This window comes from Macaca nemestrina, chromosome 10 (assembly GCF_043159975.1).
Source record: "Macaca nemestrina isolate mMacNem1 chromosome 10, mMacNem.hap1, whole genome shotgun sequence".
Taxonomy (NCBI): domain Eukaryota; kingdom Metazoa; phylum Chordata; class Mammalia; order Primates; family Cercopithecidae; genus Macaca; species Macaca nemestrina.
The window spans coordinates 3,696,580-3,717,959 of record NC_092134.1 but is presented as its reverse complement, the minus strand read 5'-3'; the positions used below and the strand labels follow the sequence as shown (position 1 = coordinate 3,717,959).

Here is a 21,380-nt window from a genome sequence, read left to right as displayed (position 1 = left end):
TTGATAAAGTATATATATCAGTGCCATTACCCCTGAACACTGGTGTGAACTTGAAACACTTGTTTTAGCCAAAACTCAGGAGGCAGTTAGGAGAGAAGGACGTTGAAGAACTTTGAGAAACGGAGACCTTTCTCCTTGGAAAGCTGTGTCACTACAAACGGGACTCCAACTTTTCCAAGACATGCAAACACCAGGCTGGGTGCAGTGGCTCATGCCCCTCATCCCAGCATTTTGGGAGGCACAGGCGGGCGGGTTGCCTGAGGCCAGGAGTTCGAGACCAGCCTGGGCAACATGGCAAAACCCCATCTCTACTAAAATATAAAAATTAGCCAGGCATGATGGTGCACACCTGCAATACCAGCTATTTGGCTGAGGCTTGAGAATCCATTGAACCCGGGAGGCGGAGGTTGCGGTAAGCTGAGATCACACCACTGCGCTCTAGCCCGGGCGACAAAGCGAGACCCTGTCTCCAAAAAAAAAAAAAAAAAAAAGAGCAAACACCACTCTCCAGATTCAGACATTAATGTGGTTACAGATAAGCACTTAATAGATGAATGCTAATGCACCTTTAATGACCTTTTCCCTCAGAATTTGCCTCCTTAAAAACAAAAACATATTTACTTACAACATAGTAAGGCATGATTTCCTGAACTGAGAAAACAATGTAATAAATCTCATAAAAACCTATAACTGGATTAAGAAACTAAAAACTTTCATGATCCTAGACATTAGGGGAAAAAAGGCACAATATTGAAGAAAACTTCAATAAAAAAATACAAAATATTGAAAAAAAATGTGCTTCTAAAAAGTAGCTTTCAATGCAAGCACTTGACCTCATCTCATCCCAGAGCTTTCCTGGAGATGAAATTGCACAGCACACAAAGAATGGAGAGGCCACCAGCTCCAACCCAAGCAGACCTCAAATCCTTAACAACAGCATGAAATTACCACAATTGCACTCACTTTCAGCATTAGTTTTGAAGACAGTTGTGCTGTGTGTGAATAGTTTAATATTTGGAGATTTTATGCCTTTTTGGTCTTGGATATAATTAGAGGGAGATGTGGGATTTCCTTTATGGAAAAGATATTGGATTTGACTACATACAAATTAAATAAACAGACAGAAGTCTGAGCAAGCCAAAAAAGTCTGACCAGCAAAGTTAATCGGCAAATGGTAAACTAGTAAGAGTATCTGCAGTATGTCAATGGAAAGGTTAGGATCACTAATATATAGAAATAGACAGGTGGTTACCAGTGTCTGTGGAGGAGGGAGGAGGAATTTGTGTTTAGTAGCTATAGAGTTTCAGTGTTAAAAGATGAAAAAGTTCTGGACTCAGCAATGAGAAAATACTTAACATTACTAAACTATACACTTAAAATGGTTAAGATGGTAGCTTGAATGTTATATGATTTCTACCATAATAAAAAAAAGATTTATAACAAAGCTATAAGAAGAAATTGAATTCCCAATGGGAAAAGAAAATGGGCAAAAACCAAATGCTTAATAGGAAATAAACATGTCATCTAAGAAGGGCAAATTAAAGCAACATTGAGATGTACTTTTTGCTCAATAAATTGTCTGTTTTCTAAATTTTAATATTTCATGTTAGAGGAAGTTGCAGGAAAATGAGTATCATTACACATAGCAGGCGGAATTTTAAATTGGTTAAGCTTTCTGGAAGGCAGTTTGGCAAACATTATAGAAAAAGTAATACAATATTGTATATCCTTTGATTTGAATTTATTTCTAAAAGTTGACCTGAAAGAGTTCATTAAAAATATGTGCAAAGATTTTTGTACAAAGATATAGACCATAGGTTATTTTATAACAAAAAAGCCCTTAATTTTTTTTTTTTTTTTTTTTTTGAGACAGAGTCTCACTCTGTCTCCCAGGCTGGAGTGCAGTGGCACGATCTTGGCTCACTGCAAGCTCTGCCTCCCGGGTTCACGCCATTCTCCTGCCTCAGCCTCCCCAGCAACTGGGACTACAGGTGCCCGCCACCTCACCTGGCTACTTTTTTTTTTTTTTGTATTTTTAGCAGAGATGGGGTTTCACCGTGTTAGTCAGGATGGTCTCGACCTCCTGACCTCGTGATCCACCCGCCCCGTGATCCACTCCTCCCAAAGTGCTGGGATTACAGGCGTGAGCCACCGTGCCTGGCCAAAAGCTCTTAAATTTTAAGCTTGTGTGGTAGTGTCATGGAGATATACCGGGAATTTTTGTTTGGGCCTAAAGCTAGGAGACAGCTTTTATTCGTGTGTTTTCTTCACACCTGTATGCAATGCATCCGGAAGTCTTGTCTTCTAAGGTGGATGCTGCTGCTCCACTGCTGTTATCTCAGCCAGGACAGCGCCAGACATTTCCCCAGGTGCACTCCCTTCTCCCACTGCTGCATGCTTGCAGCGGGGCATCTGGCTCCTGGAATAGCTCGCTCTGTCCAGCCTCCCTTGCAGCTAGATGTCAGCACTTGGTGGAGCTCCCAGGCTGATGGGGTAGGAGCAGAGGTAGGGTGCTCGGGAAGGAGAGAAGCACACTCTCCCCTTTTCCACTTATAAAATATATTATAAAAATTTATAGGCTGGGTATGGTGGCTCATGCCTGTAATTCCAGCACTTTTGGGAAACTGAGGCAGGTGGATCACCTTAGGTCAGGAGTTCAAGACCAGCCTGGCTAACATGGTGAAACCCCATCTCTACTAAAAATACAAAAATTAGCTGGGCATGTTGGCAGGTGCCTGTAATCCCAGCTACTCAGGAGGCTGAGGCAGGAGAATCACTTGAACCTGGGGGGCAGAGGCTGCAGTGAGCTGAGATTGCGCCACTGCACTCCAGCCTGGGCGACAGAGTGAAACTCTGTCTCACAAAAAAAGAAAAATAAATAATAAACAAATTTTTTAAAGTAATACAATATATGATATTGTATTACCTTTTAAATAATATTTGCCAAACTGACTTCCGGAAAGCTTAACAAATATAAAATTCCACCTGCTTTGTGTAATGATTTCTATTTTCCTGCAGCTTCATCAACATGGAATGTGAAAATTTAGAAAATAGCTGTAACGTGGGTATGGTTGTCATTAATTTGGAGTAAGAGTGATTAGGTCAATGTCTTTGGGGTTACTCAAAGCAACAGGATGGAAAGAGGCCACACCCTGACCTGCCGGAGCCACCTTATGAGTCCCAGGCTGCTGAAATTTACACAGGATGTCGAGAGCCAAGTAAACATCAAGCTCTGTAGGTCGGCATTATAAGGTCTTTTTTTTTTTTCTTTCCAGAAGCCAGAATACAGTCTCTTAATGCTCTCTTACCCTCTTGAATTCATTCTCCATGTACAGCCACACTGATCTTCTGAAAACGTAAGTCAGTCCATGTGGCTCCCCTGCAGACCCCTCACGGGGGCTTCCCACTGCACGCAACAATCCAACTCCTCAGGCTGGCTTCCAAGCTCCCCGGAGACTAAACTCAACTCACTCACCGCCCCCCGTCCAGGCAGGCTGGCTTTCCTCCTTTTCTCTTCTGTTTCAGGAATGTGTGGCATCAATCAATCAATCAATGAATCAATCAATGGATGCATGGATCTAACATTTCTTTCACATATCTCTCAATAAAGACAGAATGAACAAAAGCAAAGTAATTTAATAATGGCAACCACATCCCTTGCATGACAACACTCTTTTACCAAACAAGTCAAGGTTAAAATAAGGCACCTTGCTCTGGGAAGAGTCAGAACACTCCCAGTACAAAAGGTTGATCAGACAGGACTCTGGCTCTCCACTTAGTTCCAGAGGAAGCCGCTCAGAGCCCATTGCTAACAACTCAGCCCACCGTGTTTCATTTTGTTTTGTTTTGAGATGAAGTCTCCGTCTGTCACTTAGGCTGGCTCTGTCACCTCCACCTCCCGGGTTCAAGCCTTTCTCCTTGCTATTCCCTCAACGCTCAAGCGTTGCTACAGAACCGCTAAGAGTCCAAAGCAAAGGGCACGACCGTCTCACACAAAATAATAACCAGGGATGCTCAGTGCCTCTCAAATAAAACAGTAAGAGCCCTTGTCAACTACAGTAACCCAAACACCTTTACATTTCCTAATGAACAACAAACACAGTAACCAGTTTAGTGTCACCAGGCAGCTGTCCAGTTGCCTTGTATTGAAGAACTGATTTCTGGTGTTCTTTCAGCATGGCATAAGAACACTGGTCAATATTGTCTAACTGGTGGTCTCGGGGACCAGGCAGGTGTTTGACAAATGTCTCAGCACATTTCATTCCTATACTTGATCTACATGGACTCCACAGCTGTGTGGGTTCGAGATCCACAGGTGTCTACATCATAAGCTACAAACACATCTATTCAAAGTCATTAACAATTTTCACACAATAGCAGACCCAAATCTAATACCTGGAGGTTATTTTCTAAATAATATGTTAAGAAAATTGTTTTATAGATAGATACATAGATCGATCAATTGATACACACACACACACTCACACACACACACAACAATCGGCTATTGGCAGTCAACTTTGTGGTTTCATTTCTCCCTGTCCTGGTTCTTGGCTCCTCCACTTTTCCCCACCCAGCCTGGGTCACCGTACGGCGCCTTCCCCTCCCCCGAGTTCAGTCCTAACAGCCCAAGGCGGGGCTTGCTTACCATAGCCAGTGGCACAACTCCAATCAAGTCCTTTGGGCTCACATAGATCTTCGACACTCCTAAGTCAGACGTGATCTCTCCGGGGTACTCGACCTGCCACGTGACCAGCTGTGTGGCTGGCAGGTCACTGGGCTCTTCCACCTCCACGTCGATCTGCATGACCTCATAGGAGGCGCCATCCGCACTGGAGAGAAGACACAGAGGAGAGCAGCTTTCAGGTACTGATGAGGCATAGCATGCTTGGCAGAGAGTGGGCAGCCCTTGGCCATTTCTCCATGTACCTCCACACGGAATCAAGTGCACACATCTCCGCAAAGAGCATTCAGAGACGCCATTCCAAAATGAACAAAGGAGCTTTAATATGCTCTGCAGCGTTTGCCTGGTGTTAGATACTATCACTCCAGGTTCCAAAGTCCTTCCGTCTGTGGGCTGCTCAGCTGCCCCAGAGCGGGTATTTGTGGATAATTACAGGAAATAGTGATTGCATTTCTTAAACGCTTCCTTTCCCATTCTCCATTTAGGGGAACACGTTTCCTCACTCTCACAAATGTCTACGCAACTTCTATTGGATTTTCCAAAGCCACAGCCAGATTGAGTTGGGTACACAGAATTTTAAGGATGTCTGAGGGTGACACGGTTCTGTTATCTGGCAGTGGTAAGACAGAACTGCAGAGAAACAGGCAAGGTGTGCACAACGAAGCAGGGTGAAGGGGGACGCTGTGATGAGCATGGAGAAGTCGCCAGATACTACATGGTGATGAGAGTCATTGAGACAAAGACCGGTTGCTAGACACTCAATTTTCCTATAAGCATGCATCTAGAAACAAATCCACCTAGGACTTTCTGGATTATTTTTACAGCTATTTAAGTAATTAATTAGCTGGCTGCCTCATCATAGTGATTTTTGGTATAATGTCTGCTCTTCTATGTGACAGGTAGAAAAATGTAGATTTAGTGCCTGCCTTTGCCTGAAGAGGAAACGAACAGGGTGTAGGTGAGAATGAACAGAGGAACCCGCTGAGAGAGGTGCATTTTAAAGCCTCAGTGGACAAACAACGTCTACCTGTCAGATCTATTTCTAAAAGATTTGAATTTAAACCTTTGAGAAATGATCATTGAACTCTGACATTTAGGAGAATAAGGTTTGTTCTTTTATATGTGACAAAGCTGTTGACATTTTTTATCACACCATCAAACTCACCCAAGTTTATCAGTAAGAAGCTCCGAGATAAATGGTGGGGCTTCCAGGGAGCCTTGTTCTCAATGGGAGGATGAGATGGAAAACTAGAATATCAGGGGAGATTCTAATGAACAGAGAAGGAGGGAGAGAGAGAAAGGAGGAGGGAGGGAGAAATGGAAAGAGAGAGAGAAGTAGAAAGAAAGGAAAGGTGAAAGCGATCACTTGAGGTCGGGAGTTCGAGACCAGCTTGGCCAACAGGGCAAAACTCTATCTCTACTACTAATAAAAAAAATAGCTGGGTGTGGTGGCATGTGCCTATAATCTCAGCTACTCGGGAGGCTGAGGCATGAGAATTGCTTGAACTTGGGAGGCAGAGGTTGTGGTGAGCTGGGATCACACCACTGCACTCCAGCCTGGGCGACAGAATGAAAATAGGTCTCCAAAAAAAAAAAAAAAAAGAAAGAAAGAAACGAAACGAAAAGAAAAAGAAAGATAGAAGAAGAGGAAGGGGAGGGGGAAAAAAAGAGGAGAGGAAGGAGGGGGCCAGAGAAATGAGATGAGAAGAACTGCCAAAAGAAAGAACCCCAATTGCAGAGATCAGCCTTCCGCTTAAGCAGCCATCTCTTCCATGGAACGGGATAGCTGCAATGGGCTATGAGTAATGATGGGGAAAAGATGACGGCTGGTTTTTGAATCCTACAAAATGCCCTCCCTCTTGGCTCCTGAAAAAAAGTTGTTTAACTCTTTGAGAAGCAGCTGGTTTGATAAAAATCGTCGACGAATCCCCTAGGCCACGGTGGGCTTTTTTCTCCCACACCTTTCTTTTCCTAAGAAAAGGATGCCACTGTCTCTTTGAAGCCCCTGACTGGCATTTCTACTCACATCTAGAGGGAACTTGGAATTAAGATGCTAGAATGCGTCTTTGTTTTTGTATTTGAACTTGATAAGAATTTTGGTGTGACTTTCCCGTTGATGAAATGGGATAGCCTCCATCTTGTCTGTGTTGGGCCTCGCCTTCTGTTTTTAATCATGAGGAAAGGAATTTATAGAACAGAATTAACATTACTTGCATTTGAGCCATGTGAACACCTGCATGAGTGTAGTTCATTGTACACAATAACTGCTTATATGTCCACATCACGTTCTACCCCTGTTTCCTTCCAGGTTCCTTGACCTCAAATAAAAACCGACAAACCTTGCCTGCACTGGAATACTGGACGCCTCCCACCCCACAGCCCCATACTTCTGTTTTTAGTGTTTGTTTTATCAGAAAAACCTTATAAATCTCTTCATATATGTAAGTTCTTGCCATCCTAGAAGACCCACCTATAATACCATTCCATAAATATAAGGTAAAAGTGCTCCATTTACTTCATCTAATTTTACTCTTCCTATAACCTTACATGATTGTTCTATACATTTAGATTTTCCCTTCTTCTTTACATCCTTTTCCTGGTCAAGATGTAAAAGCAACAATGTCTTTTTTCAGCCAACTGCCCTCTCTATGAAGTAGTGATGAAAATATTCTAAGTTGGGAATTCTTAACCCAGGACTATACCAACGTTCAGGAAGGTTGTACCTTGAACTTGTGGGGAAAACGCTGCATGCGTGTGATTTTGTGGAATGACTCCTTAGCTTGCATGAGTTCCCCAATAGTTCATCTACAGTAGGGCTGTGGACCGAGTTCCCCAATAGTTCATCTACAGTAGGGCTGTGGACCGAGTTCCCGAGTTCCCCAATAGTTCATCTACAGTAGGGCTGTGGACCGAGTTCCCGAGTTCCCCAATAGTTCATCTACAGTAGGGCTGTGGACCGAGTTCCCGAGTTCCCCAATAGTTCATCTACAGTAGGGCTGTGGACCGAGTTCCCGAGTTCCCCAATAGTTCATCTACAGTAGGGCTGTGGACCGAGTTCCCGAGTTCTCCAATAGTTCATCTACAGTAGGGCTGTGGACCGAGTTCCCGAGTTCCCCAATAGTTCATCTACAGTAGGGCTGTGGACCGAGTTCCCGAGTTCTCCAATAGTTCATCTACAGTAGGGCTGTGGACCGAGTTCCCGAGTTCCCCAATAGTTCATCTACAGTAGGGCTGTGGACCGAGTTCCCGAGTTCCCCAATAGTTCATCTACAGTAGGGCTGTGGACCGAGTTCCCGAGTTCCCCAATGGTTCATCTACAGTAGGGCTGTGGACCGAGTTCCCCAATAGTTCATCTACGGTAGGGTTGTGGACCGAGTTCCTGAGTTCCCCAATAGTTCATCTACAGTAGGGCTGTGGACCGAGTTCCTGAGTTCTCCAATAGTTCATCTACGGTAGGGTTGTGGACCGAGTTCCCGACAATTTCCTTTATAAATGCTGCACACAGTGATCTCGTAGGAATATCTCATCATGTGTATCTTAGTACAACAGTGGGAATTTGAATTTTAATGCCCCTTTGTAAATATTTAGCACTGAACAGCTTCCTAAACTCTTGCATAGTAGGCAATATTTATCACTTCTTCACGTTTTACTCTAAAGACAAGGACTGTGCCCTTGCAGTTTGTGTGTCTGACAGATGGTACATATCCTGAAAACAATGGTCATGTTTATCTTGTTGCCTTTTGTGCTTATAATAGAATGTAACTCCTGATATTCATCAGAAGGGAATCTGATGTATTATAGGAGATAAATACAGTCAGTAGAAGAGAAGTTTATAAAATATATCTGGTTAAAGCAGTGACTTTTCCACCTCCCATGCATTGAAATTGCCTGGGAACTTTACAAATAAAGCAATGTCCAGGCATCATCCTTACAGATTTCTGATTGTTCCTGAGTGGAGCCAGGGTCAAAGGTGTTTGAACCAGAGCAACTCCATCTTGAGTGAAGCTAGAAAATGAGGCTGGCCCTTGCTGGGCGGCAGTCCCAGAAAGTTAGGCATTCCTAGCATCTAGATGTTTACGGTTAAGGGAAGAAATTAATAATGTTTACTAAACAGACCCAGACTTGGGAGTGTCCAGATATCCCAAAATCTGGAGAAAAAAGACATTCCTAATTTTGCTTTACAGAAAATAATGTTGCCAGGCGTGGTGGCTCATTCCTGTAATCCCAGCACTTAGGGGAGTCTGAGATGGGTGGATCACTTGAGGTCAGGAGTTCAAGATCAGCTTGGTCAACATGGTGGAGCCTCACCTCTAAGAAAAAAAAAAAAAAAAAAAAACTAGCCGGGCGTGGTGGCATGTGCCTGTAATCCCAGCTACTGGGGAGGCTGAGGCAGGAGAATTGCTTGAACCCAGGAGGCAGAGGTTGCAATGAACTGAGATCGTACCACTGCACTCCAGCCTGGGTGACAGCAAGACCCTGTCTTAAAAAAATAAAGATAATAATATTGATTCTTATAAAACATAGTAATTAAGAAAATTAATCCTTTATCACAAACCCTTGTAGCAGAGCACATTTCTCCATATACACAAACATTGTACCCAGGGTGGACACCTTCCTCCTCTTACTTCCGCAATGTCCTACTCTGTCTATGGAGTAGCTGTCCTTTCGCCACTTTACTTTCTTAATAAACTTGCTTTTGCTTTGCACTTTGGACTTGCCCTGAATTCTTTCTTGCACGAGATCCAAGAACCCTGTCTTGGGGTCTGGATCAGAACCCCTTCCCTGTAACATATTTCTGGTGATCACAGATGGGACTACGGTGCAGAAACCCTGACCCAATGACTACCTTTGGATAAATGTTGGGGTCCTGTAACGTATTTCTGGCAAACCCCAAATGGATGATACTGAAGAGACCCCCGACCCAAAGGAAAATCATCTGCATGCACCAGTTGGCTAACTTTGGGTAAGTGGGGTGCATATACCTGGGTACAGAATGGGATTGGGTTAGAGGCACAACTTAGGGGAGTCAGAGTCTCTCCTAAGACAGAGTGGGTTAGAGGCCCCTCTTAATAAAAGGCAAGGATGCTTGACCAACCTTGGGTTAGAGGCCCGACCTTGGGTTAGGGCCCGACTTAGTTGCTTCTAAGATTTAGGGGGTTAGAGGCTCCTCTCAGTAAAGTCCCTCTCGGCTAAAAGCAGGTTTGGCACCGCAGGCTCTGCTCTTCAATATTAACCTGCCTTTTTCTATTGCTGCATGAATCAATTTCTTGGTTGCTGTCCCTGTTTCACTGTCATTTTCAGGAGACTTTACTTAAAGGGTCTTAGGGATTTTAACTTAGTCTTTTCCTATGTGCCTCCCGATTTCCAACTGTCTGCCTACAAAACATTAAGAGCAAAAAGCATTGATGGCTCCGTCTCTAAAATTGCTGATTGAGATTTGGTATTTAACAGCTATGAGCAGTAAGATTAGATAGATGTGGTTGTGTTTTGTTGTCACTCTGCTGACTAGGTGTGACTGAGAAGCACAAGGATGGAAATCAGGGGACTCTTCCCTTTGCCATTTTGTTTCATTTTGCACACTAAAAAAACTTCTCTCCTTTCTTGGATTTGGGCAAACCAGCTTTGCTTGTCTGCTATTGCCCAGAACCTGCTCGCTCTGGTACTTCTCATCTAAATCCTCTTCATTTCCTTTGCCTTATTCGACATTTTTGTCAAAGTCCATGTTGTGGTTTATCTAAGATTCCTGGCTCAGTTCACTTACGTTATTTGGATAATGTGAATAAGAGAATTCGATTTTTGGCAGAGATCCCCTCATTAATGCAGCTGGCCTTCAAAACCTGTCTTATCCTTGTTAGTGGAACTCAGCCAGCGGCAATATGATCTCACAGGTTTGGAACTTTTCTTTCAGCATCACCTGCTTCCTTCACGGGAACCACAGTATCGGTTCCAAAGAACTCACCACTGGGATATATTCTCGAACATTGGGACCAGTTTCAACTGAATGGGCTTAAGAACAGAAAACTGGTGTTTCTATGTAATACTGGTATTTGGCTTTGTTATTATTTGGAAAAGCAAGAGAAATGGCCTCCTACTGGAACTATGGTCTTCAATACTATACTTCAAGTGAGTTTGTTTTGTAAGCAGGAGGGAAAGCGGGATGAAATATCCTATGTTCAAGCATTTTTGCTGCTCAGTCAGGATAAACCTCTGCAGCAGTTATGTGCACGTTTGATGAGAGGAAAAGAAGAAAAAGAGCTAGGCATGGTTCTGTTTATGTGACGGATTACATTTATTGATTTGCGTATGTTGAACCAGCCTTGCATCCTAGGGATGAAGCCCACTTGATTGTGGTGGATAAGCTTTTTGATGTGCTGCTGCTGGGTTCAGTTTGACAGTATTTTATTGAGGATTTTCGCATGGATGTTCATCAGGGATACTGGCTTGAAATTATCTTTTTTTGTTGCGTCTCTGCCAGGTTTTGGTATCAGGATGATGCTGGCTTCATAAAATGAGTTGAGGAGGAGTCCGTCTTTTTCTGCTGTTCGGAATAGTTTTAGGAGGAATGGTACCAGCTCCTCTTTGTACCTTTGGTAAAATTCGGCTGTGAATCTGTCTGGTCCCAGGCTTTTTTTGGTTGGTAGGCTATTAATTACTGTCTCAGTTTCAGAATTTGTTATTGGTCTATTCAGGGATTCGACTTCTTACTGGTTTAGTCTTGGTAGGATGTGTTTGTCTAGGAATTTATCCATTTCTTCTAGATTTGCTAGTTTATTTTCCTAGAGGTGTTTGTAGCATTTTCTGATGGTAGTTTGTATTTCTGTGGGATCAGTGGTGATATCCCCTTTATCATTTCTTATTTTGTCTATTTGATTCTTCTCTCTTTCCTACTTTATTAGTCTGGCTAGCAGTCTCTATTTTGTTAATCTTTTCAAAAAACCAGCTCCTGGATTCATGGATTTTTTTGAAGGGATTTTCATGACTCTGTCTCCTTCAGTTCTGCTTTGATCTTACTTATTTCTTGTCTTCTGCTAGCTTTTGAATTTGTTTGCTCTTGCTTCTCTAGTTCTTTTAATTGTGATGTTAGGGTGCCAATTTTAGATCTGAACATATCCCACAATAATAAGAGCTATTTCTGAAAAACCCATAGCCAGTATCATACTGAATGGGCACAAGCTGGAAGCACTCCTTTTGAAAACCAGCACAAGACAAGGATGCCCTCTCTCACCACTCCTATTCAACACAGTATTGAAAGTTCTGGCCAGGGCAATCAGGCAAGAGAAAGAAATAAAGAGTATTCAAATAGGAAGAGAGGAACTCAAATTGTCTCTTTGAAGATGACATGATTGTATATTTAGAAAAGCCCATTGTCTCAGCCCCAAAACTCCTTAAGCTGATAAGCAACTTCGGCAGTCTCAGGATAAAAAAAATCAATATGCAAGTATCACAAACATTCCCATACACTAAAAATGGACAAGCAGAGAACTAAGTCATGAATGAATTCCCATTCAAAACTGCTACAAAGAGAATACAATACCTAGGAATATAACTTATGAGGGACGTGAAGGACCTCTTCAAGGAGAACTGCAAACCACTGCTCAAGGAAATAAGAGAGGACACAAACAAATGGAAAAACATTCCATGCTCATGGAGAGGAAGAATCAGTATCGTGAAAATGGCCATACTGCCCAAAGCAATTTATAGATTCAATGCTATCTCCATCAAGCTACCATAGACTTTCTTCACAGAACTAGAAAAAACTACTTTAAATTTCACATGGAACCAAAAAAGAGCCTGTATAGCCAAGACAATCCTAAGCAAAAAGAACAAAGCTGGCGGCATCACGCTACCTGACTTCAAACAATACTAAAAGGCTACAGTAACCAAAACAGCGTGGTACTGGTACCAAAACAGATATATAGACTAATGGAACAGAACAGAGACCTCAGAAATAGCACCACACATCTACGACCATCTGATCTTCAACACACCTGAAAAAACAGGCAATGGAGAAAGGATTCTCTATTTAATAGATGGTGCTGTGAAAACTGGCTAGCCATATGTGGAAAACAGAAACCAGACCCTTTCCTTTATACCTTATACAAAAATTAACTCAAGATGGATTAAAGACTTAAACATAAAACCTAAAACCACAAAAACCCTAGAGGAAAATGTAGGCAATACCATTCAGGACATAGGCATAGGCAAAGACTTCATGACTAAAACACCAAAAGCAATGGCAAGAAAAGCCAAAATTGACAAATGAGATCTAATTAAACTAAAGAGCTTCTACACAATAAGAGAAAGTATCATTAGAGGGAACAGGAAACCTACAGAATGGGAGAACATTTTTGCAATCTATCCACCTGACAAAGGTCTAACATCCAAAATCTATAAGAAACTTAAACAAATTTACAAGAAACAAACAAACAAACAAACCCATCAAAAAGTGGGCGAAGGATATGAAGAGACACTTCTCAAAAGAAGACATTTATGTGGCCAAAAAACATGAAAAAAAAGCTCATCATCACTGGTCATCAGATAAATGCAAATCAAAACTACAGTGAGATACCATCTCACACCAGTTAGAATGGTGATCATTAAAAAGTCTGGAAACAACCGGTACTGGAGAGGATGTGAAGAAATAGGAATGCTTTTACACTGTTGGTGGGGGTGTAAATTAGTTCAACCATAGTGGAAGACAGTGTGGTGATCCCTCAAGGATCTAGAACCAGAAATATCATTTGACCCAGCAATCCCATCACTGGGTATATATCCAAGGGATTATCAACCATTCTACTATAAAGACACCTGCACACGTATGTTTACTGCAGTGCTATTCACAATAGCAAAGACTTGGAACCAACCCAAATGCTCATCAATGATAGACTGGGTAAAGAAAATGTGGCACATATTCACCATGGAATACTATGCAGCCATTTAAGCAAATGAGTTCATGTCCTTTGCGGGGACATGGATGAAACTGGAAACCATCATTTTCAGCAAACTAACATAGGAACAGAAAACCAGACACCACATGTTCTCACTCACAAGTAGGAGTTGAACAATGAGAACACATGGACACAGGGAAGGGAACATCACACACTGGGGCCTGTCAGTGGGTTGGGGACAAGGGGAAAGATATCATTAGGAGAAATACCTAATGCATGCGAGGCTTAAAACCTAGATGATGGGCTGATGGGTGCAGCAAACCACCATGGCACATGTATATCTGTGTAACAAACCTGCACGTTCTGTATATGTACCTCAGAACTTAAAGTAAACTAAAATAAAATAAAGAAAAGAAAAGAAAACTGGCCATTGGAAGAGGGATTGCCCAGCATCCCAGAAAGAGCCACTGGCACCCGAACTGATGATGACCGAAATAGCCAGGCAATCCTGAGTGACGGGCCCGAGACCTTCTGCCACAGCTCCCATTGGACAGCTCGTCATATCCCTGGAGGAGCCTCGGGTAACCCTTGATGTGGCAGGTAAGAATACTAACTTCCTTCTGGGATGCTTACTCTGTTTTCATCCATTATAGTGGGCCTCTGTCACCCCAAAAACTGTACGGTCAAGGGGATAGATGGACAAGTCCACGGATGCTATTTTACTTATCCTTTAAGCTGCTCTTCGGGGACTTTGGTTTTCTCCTGAATGCCCCACCCCTTGTTGGGAAAGGATTTGTTAACTCAGCTGCGAACAGTAGTATCTTTTTGAAATGATAAGGCAGACAGAAATGGCTCCTTCTCCTTTCCTGTGAATAAATACCAGGCTTTGTTGCTAGACGCTCCTGATAGAACACTTAAAGTATGCCAGACTTTGCATCCAGCTACCTGTTTGCCTGAACCCACAGGCACCCTAGGTCATTCTCGTATTCAAGTGATGGAGCAAGTTTACTCCAGCCATCCGTATTTAGAAGATGAGCCTCTAGATAATCCTGAGGTAGAATGGTTTACAGATGGAAGTAGCTCTGCACCAGGGAAGAAGGACAACAAACAGTTAACACCAGGTGCTAATCAGTGGAAAATAGTTAAGCATTTGCATGACTCTACTCACTGGGGAAGAGGTTCCCTGCTTCAATTAATGTCTCACCTTTTTATAGGAAAAGGCTTACTTAAAACAGTAAAGCGGGTAACTCGGGCCTGTGAACTATGTGTCGGGAATAATCCAAATAACCAAGCTTCACCACCTGCTCTAGTAAGGCCTGCTCAGCATAGAGGAGCGTACCCTGGCAAAGACGGGCAAGTAGGTCATTTCAGATGCTCCCATGTAAAGAGTTTAAATATTTATTAGTATTCATTGACACATTGACCGGTTGGATTGAGGCTTTTCCTATCCTGTCTGAAAAGGTAATTGAGGTTTCTAACCTCTTGCTAAAGGAAAGAATTCCTAGATCTGGGCTGCCTGAGAGCTTATACAGTGATAATGGCCCATCTTCCACAGTGACAACTACCCAAAACCTATCTTCAGCCCTAGGAATTCAGTATCGCCTTCACTCGGCGTGGAGGCCACAGTCTTCAGGGAAAGTAGAAAGAGCTAATCCAACTCTAAAAAGGACTGTTGCTAACCTATGCCAAGAAACATAGAAACCTGGCTGTCTTTATTACCTGTAGCCTTATTGTGGGTTCGAGGGGCCCCTAAGGGAAATCTGCACCTCAGCCCTTTTGAAATAATGAATGGAAGACCTTTCTTAACTATAGGCCTCCGAATAGACACAGATACTTTCAAGCTACAGAATTATGTGATCAACTTAGAACAAGTGCAAAACACACTCCTTGAACATAGAAATCAAAGACTTCCCTTACCCAGCTAAGGAAGAGAATCTTGTTCCAACCCAGCTGGGAAATTGGGTCCTATTAAATACTTGGAAGGAAGGATCCCCAGCAGATCAACTTTCTCCCAAAATGGAAGGAACCCTATCAAGTTTTCCATAGTACCCCAACTGCAGTTAAACTTCTGGGAACAAATAGTTGGGTCCACTTATCTCGAATTAAACCTTTCTCTTATGAAGTCCCACAGGCCAACGGAACATAAGAGACTGATCCCGTTTATTCCCGTGAGCCAATCAGTGACCTCCGACTCCTGTTCAGAAGAAATGAAAGGGATGGGTAACATAAAGACATGGATTGGTATTCTACTTTTGGGTATAAGTTGGAATCATGCAGAGAGTGACTTATTTACTGAGTGGGCCCTGACTTTCACCTCTCGCATAATCAGACAAACTGTTGGGTATGTGGAGAATTGCCACTTTCCTCCACGTCCAGTAGCCCTGGCATATTCAACCAACCAACCCAAGTTTATGGGGATTTTATTATGACTGGGAAACTGAACATCATAAACATAATCCCTCTTTTCCCATGTATCATAGCCACACGGGCCTTAGCCCCTTCCCCTCCTATGAAAAGATAAGAAGGCACCATTTTAATTTAATTAGAAAACAGCTAAACTCCACCCCGCTTTAGGTTATGCTATACATGATGAATTCGGGTGAATGACAGCTGTTCCAGTGCAGGTATCAGGCAAGCTCCTGTATGTTGTGAAAGTCATAATAATAGTCACCACTAGACTGAAACCCATGATATAGGATGGCTGTCACCTCAACAATGTAATCAGACCCTTCTAACAGACCAGATGTGGATGGGATGGCAAGATAATTTGCCAAAAATGAGTGACTACCCTTCTCCTGGGGGATGGTTATGGGCTTGTGGAACACATGGCTGGCCATACTTACCTTATAACTGAACTGGAAGATGTACATGATGTTGTGCTTATCTCCCAGGATACATCCTCACCAAAGTGGACTCTCTCCCATTGACCTGGGAAATTGTAAAAGCTCACCATAGGTGACAAAAACGGGCATCTTCGTGGTTCTATCCATGGCTCTATTTTCCCCACCGGCAGGTACAATCAGTATCCAGTTACAAGTTAAAGCCTTAGCCAAGCACACTGCTGCAGCTTTCAATAATACACGCCCCGGTCGTACCCTCCTAACTGGGGAAACTTCTGAGATTAGGCAGGAAGCCTTACAAAACCCTACGGCTTTGGACATTTTAATAGCGGCCCAAGAGTGAACTTGTGCTTTGATCACAACTGAATGTTATGTGTATGTTCCAGACTATTCACATAAGATTACCCAGGCTATCACAGCTTTAGACATTCACATCTCTGTCATTGAGGCACTATCAGTCAACCCTATCTCAGTTGGGTTCCAACAACTGCCCAGTTCTTGGAACGCCTTCCTGCTTCATTTACTTAGAATGATTTTCCTCATTTTGCTTTGCTATTGTGGAATATATTGCAGGTGTGCTCTTTGTGTGGGAATGCAAGACAAGCTCACTCAACACTTTCTTAAAATGGACACTTGTTAACCTTCCAGATATCACCTTTTGTTGGAACTGAAGAGTTATGAACAACCCTCACCATACCAATGCTCTCTGACTGAGCTTCTCTCTACCCTGAATGCAAGAGACCCTAATAGTTAGGCAGGAATAGCATCGCCCCTATTCAGCCTGAAGAAGTTAAAGATGGATCTTCATCCCTCGCAACCCTTCAGATTAAGGATCCTGTTGTAAAGGGAGGGGGCAGACACGTCAGAGGCATTAGAATCAGAGCGACTCCATCTTGAGTGAGGGCTGGAAAGTGAGGCTGGGACTTGCCGGGCTGCATTCCCAGGAAGTTAGGCATTCCCAGGCTCTAGATGTTTATGGGTAAGGGAACAATTAATAATGTTTACTAAACAGACCCAGACTTGGAGTGTCCTGATATCCCAATATCTTGAGAGCAAAGGCATTCCTAATTTTACTTGAAGATACTAATATTGATTATTGGAAAATACAGTAATTAAGAAAATTAATGCTTTATCACAAACCCTTTAGCAGAACACATCTCCCCACATATACAAGCATTGTACCTACGGTAGATGCCTTCCTCCTCTTACTTTCAGGAACATCCTACTCCGTCAATGGAATAGCTGCCCTTTCACCACTTTCCTTTTTTTTTTTTTCTTTAGCATCAGAGTGAACAGGCAACGTACTGTGAATGGGAAAAAATTTTTGCAATCTATGTGTCTGACAAAGGTCTAATATCCAGAATTTACAAGGAACTTAAACAAATTTACAAGAAAAAAACAAACAACTCCATCAAAAAATAGGCAAAGGATATGAACAGACCCTTCTCAAAAGAAGACATTTATGTGGTCAACAAACATATGAAAAAAGCTCATCATCACTGATCATTAGCGAAATGCAAATGAAAACCACAATGAGATACCATCTCATGCCAGTCAGAATGGCAATTATTAAAAAGTCAGGAAACAATAGATGCTGGTGAGACTGGAGAAATAGGAATGCTTTTACACTGTTGGTAGGAGTGTAAATTAGTTCCGCCATTGTGGAAGACAGTGTGGCAATTCCTCAAGGATCTAGAACCACAAATACCACGTGACCCAGCAATCCCATTACTGGGTATATACCCAAAGGATTACAAATCATTCTACCACTTTACTTTCTTAATAAACTTGCTTTTGCTTTGCACGGTGGACTTGCCCTGAATTCTTTCTTGTGCAAGATCCAAGAACCCTCTCTTGGGGTCTGGATCGGGACCTCTTTCCTGTAACCCCAGAAATCAGTTTCCTTCCTTCCTTCCTTCCTTCCTTCCTTCCTTCCTTCCTTCCTTCCTTCCCTCCCTCCCTCCCTCCGTCCGTCCGTCCGTCCGTCCTTCTTTCCTTCCTTCCTTCCTTCCCTCCCTCCCTCCCTCCCTCCCTCCGTCCGTCCGTCCGTCCTTCCTTCCTTCCTTCCTTCCTTCCTTCCTTCCTTCCTTCCTTCCTTCCTTCCTTCCTTCCTTCCCTCCCTCCCTCCCTCCCTCCTTCCTTCCTTCCTTTGCCTCTTCTTTTTATCCAGGAAGATTCCAACATGCAAATAGGATTGTGAACTATGTAAGAGGTTTATAAAAGCTTAATTATATGGATATCTGTACACTTGGAAGTATTCAGTAAATAACAGCATTAGAGGTAGAATGTACTAAGTCTATCTGGGGGAGATGATTGGTAAAATGTACGAAGCGAGGAAAATTCAAAAAACATGAATTTTAGATGTCTGTGAGAATGAGTGAAGAGGAGACAATAATAGAGTTTCAGGCAAGGGGACACAAGGTCTGAAGGAACCCAAACTGTTCAAACATCACTTCCGAACAGTTTGGATTCAGAAACAGAGTCCCATCCTGCCAGCCTCCCTCTTCTCCTCCCCATCAATGAGTCAAATAGGTAGCAATCAGGGTGGGCAGGGCTTGATTTGGGGGCTCCATGGAGAAGGCAGCATTGCAGTTGAGATTGGGCAGGTTTTGCTTGGAGGACAAAGTGCAATCACCAGGAGAAAGGCACGGGGCTATGTCAGACTTGTGAAACTGGAAGCATTCTGGGAATGGGACCTGCCCGTAGTTTAGTTTTGCCCACTGGCGTGTTGCTGTTTTAGCATGGGTAAACTAAACATCTTCCTTCACTCACCTGCTTGCCATCATCCACTGTATGGAGGGCAATGAAAAAGGAAGCACAGTAGGGAGCCCAGTCTCTACATGCAGCTCAAATACCTCCTGGCTGACTCCACAGGTGTGGTTTGGAGGCATCTCTCGGCGGTCTAATCTTCTTGCACAGGGACAATGAATAGCTCCTTCCCAACGCAGACAGCTCCTCTCATTCCCCAATAATGCTCACTTGTGCAGACTCCTTTGTGCATTGGACTCAAAATCTAAACCTTTCCACCAGAAAGGGATGCACGTAAGTAGATGAAGTCAAAACTGTTGGCCGTAAGCAACAGTCTGAAATGTCCTTTTGGAAGGCAAGGCTCCAGCTCAGCCCAGGCACAGACAAGGACCCTATCCTTCAGGGCCGAGGCTCAGAGACCTGAGAACAAAAACTAAAGTGAACCTTGAGGCCCCTTCAGCAGACCTCAAGGCCAAAAAGGAATATCTTTTCCAAAAGAATAAGATAAATCTTATTTTAGGGTTCTCTTGCATCTATTTCCAGAGTGATGCAAAAACTAACTTTATTGTGTGTGTGTGTGTGTGTGTATATATATTTTTGTTTGTTTGTTTGTTTTTGTTTTTGTCAGTCTCGCTCTGTCTCCCAGGCTGGAGTGCAGTGGCGTGATCTCAGCTTACTGCAACCTTCACTACCTGGGTTCAAGCGATGCTTCTGCCTCAGTCTCCCGAGTAGCTAGGACTACAGGTGTGAACCACCACGCCCAGTTAACTTTTGTATTTTTAGTAGAGGTGGGGTTTCACCATATTGGCCAGGCTGGTCTCGAACTCCTGACTTCATGATCTGCCCACCTCAGCCTCCCAAACAGTGCCCAGCCTTTATTGGGTATTCTTTTAATGTGCCAAACACTACTTTAAAAGCTTTTTATGTCTTACCCCATGTAATCTTCACAGTATTCTAATGAATAAGATGACATTATTACTCCCAGTTTGCAGGTGAGAAATCTACTCTCCATGAAGCTAAACATTTGTCCAGGGTTATTCAGCTAATAAATGGAGGAGTCAAGAGATCTGACGGCAGAATGTCCACTCTTGATTTCTGCCTAATATGCCCCCACCTCTTTTTCCAGTACAAGAACAGGTATTCTTATAAGAAAGAAGACCACAGAGGCACCTTTCTATCCCCCAGGAGCTTACCGGAGGCCCTAAACCTGATATGAATGCTTCAAATAAATTCTGCAGAAGCAAAGCTGGTACATTTTTGTCACCAGAGACTTTGCAGTTAGCTTTGCCTTTAAATCTTCTACCAACCCTTTAAGTCCAAAAATGTGTCTAAAAATCAAATGAAGCTGTGGAAACTACCATATTAGATAGGAAAGCTTACCATTCATTTGGAGAGATCAAAAAGAGACACTGTGGACTTAGTACAATGTAGACATGGACCTCTGAACACAAGAACTATTTAGAGCTAAGTATTTGAGATGCAAGTCAATGCATCTTAAAGCTACCTGCATTTTTTTTTTCCAGAATAGAAACTCAACATAGTAGGATAGTTCCTTAAAAAGCATACCAACAATAAAACCTCACTCTGCAACCGCCTACATGGGCAACTGGCTGCCAGCGCCTGTGTAAGAGCTTGGGGTAAGGTGGAGGGGTGGGTGGGGGAAGCGGAGAGTGAAATTCTATTTCCAACTTAAGTTTTTCCAGATGGTACTCTAAAGCATAAATTGGTGAAATTTTGAAAACAAAAGTGAAGTTAGAGACAAGGCAAATCTAGTATCTGAACGACCCTTTCTTTGGAGATGTTCTCCCAACAATTCAGAACACCTTCCAAAGGTTATCTGAATGAGACAATATTTAGGCAGCAAATTATGGTGGATGGTGTCAGCATTCTACTCAACTCTCTGCTTTTCTCTTTAAAAAACTGTTCCCGTGTTCCTTCACACTGGCTTCAATGTGTGCTTTTGTCCTTAACAATCTGTACCTGCAACTTTCCTTGATGACACTTCTTAGTTTCTGAATTCTCCTTGCCCACAAGCACAAAGAGCCTAAAGTGCCTGAGGGTTCCTGGCCCTTGGAGGGGCCTCACACAGAGTCCGATGCTGGAGGTGAAAGCCCTGCTCCTGTGCATCTAGCTGGGGGGTCAAAGGCAGCAGGATCGCTTGCCCTCCAGAGCTGCCCGCCATGGGATCAGGGTGATGCTACTCTGCACGCGACTTCATCT

At 43.0% G+C, this 21,380-nt stretch overlaps 1 protein-coding gene across 3 annotated transcripts in view; it reads right to left on the bottom strand.

The window, feature by feature from the left end:
• Positions 1-21,380, bottom strand: part of LOC105495413 (transmembrane protein 132D) — an 830,003-nt gene that overhangs the window by 265,798 nt on the left and 542,825 nt on the right. For all 3 annotated transcript variants that reach the window (XM_071070795.1, XM_071070796.1, XM_071070797.1), the window contains one exon: positions 4,649-4,832. In XM_071070795.1, the coding sequence (XP_070926896.1) occupies positions 4,649-4,832 (184 nt within the window). The remainder of the gene's footprint in view (positions 1-4,648; positions 4,833-21,380) is intronic.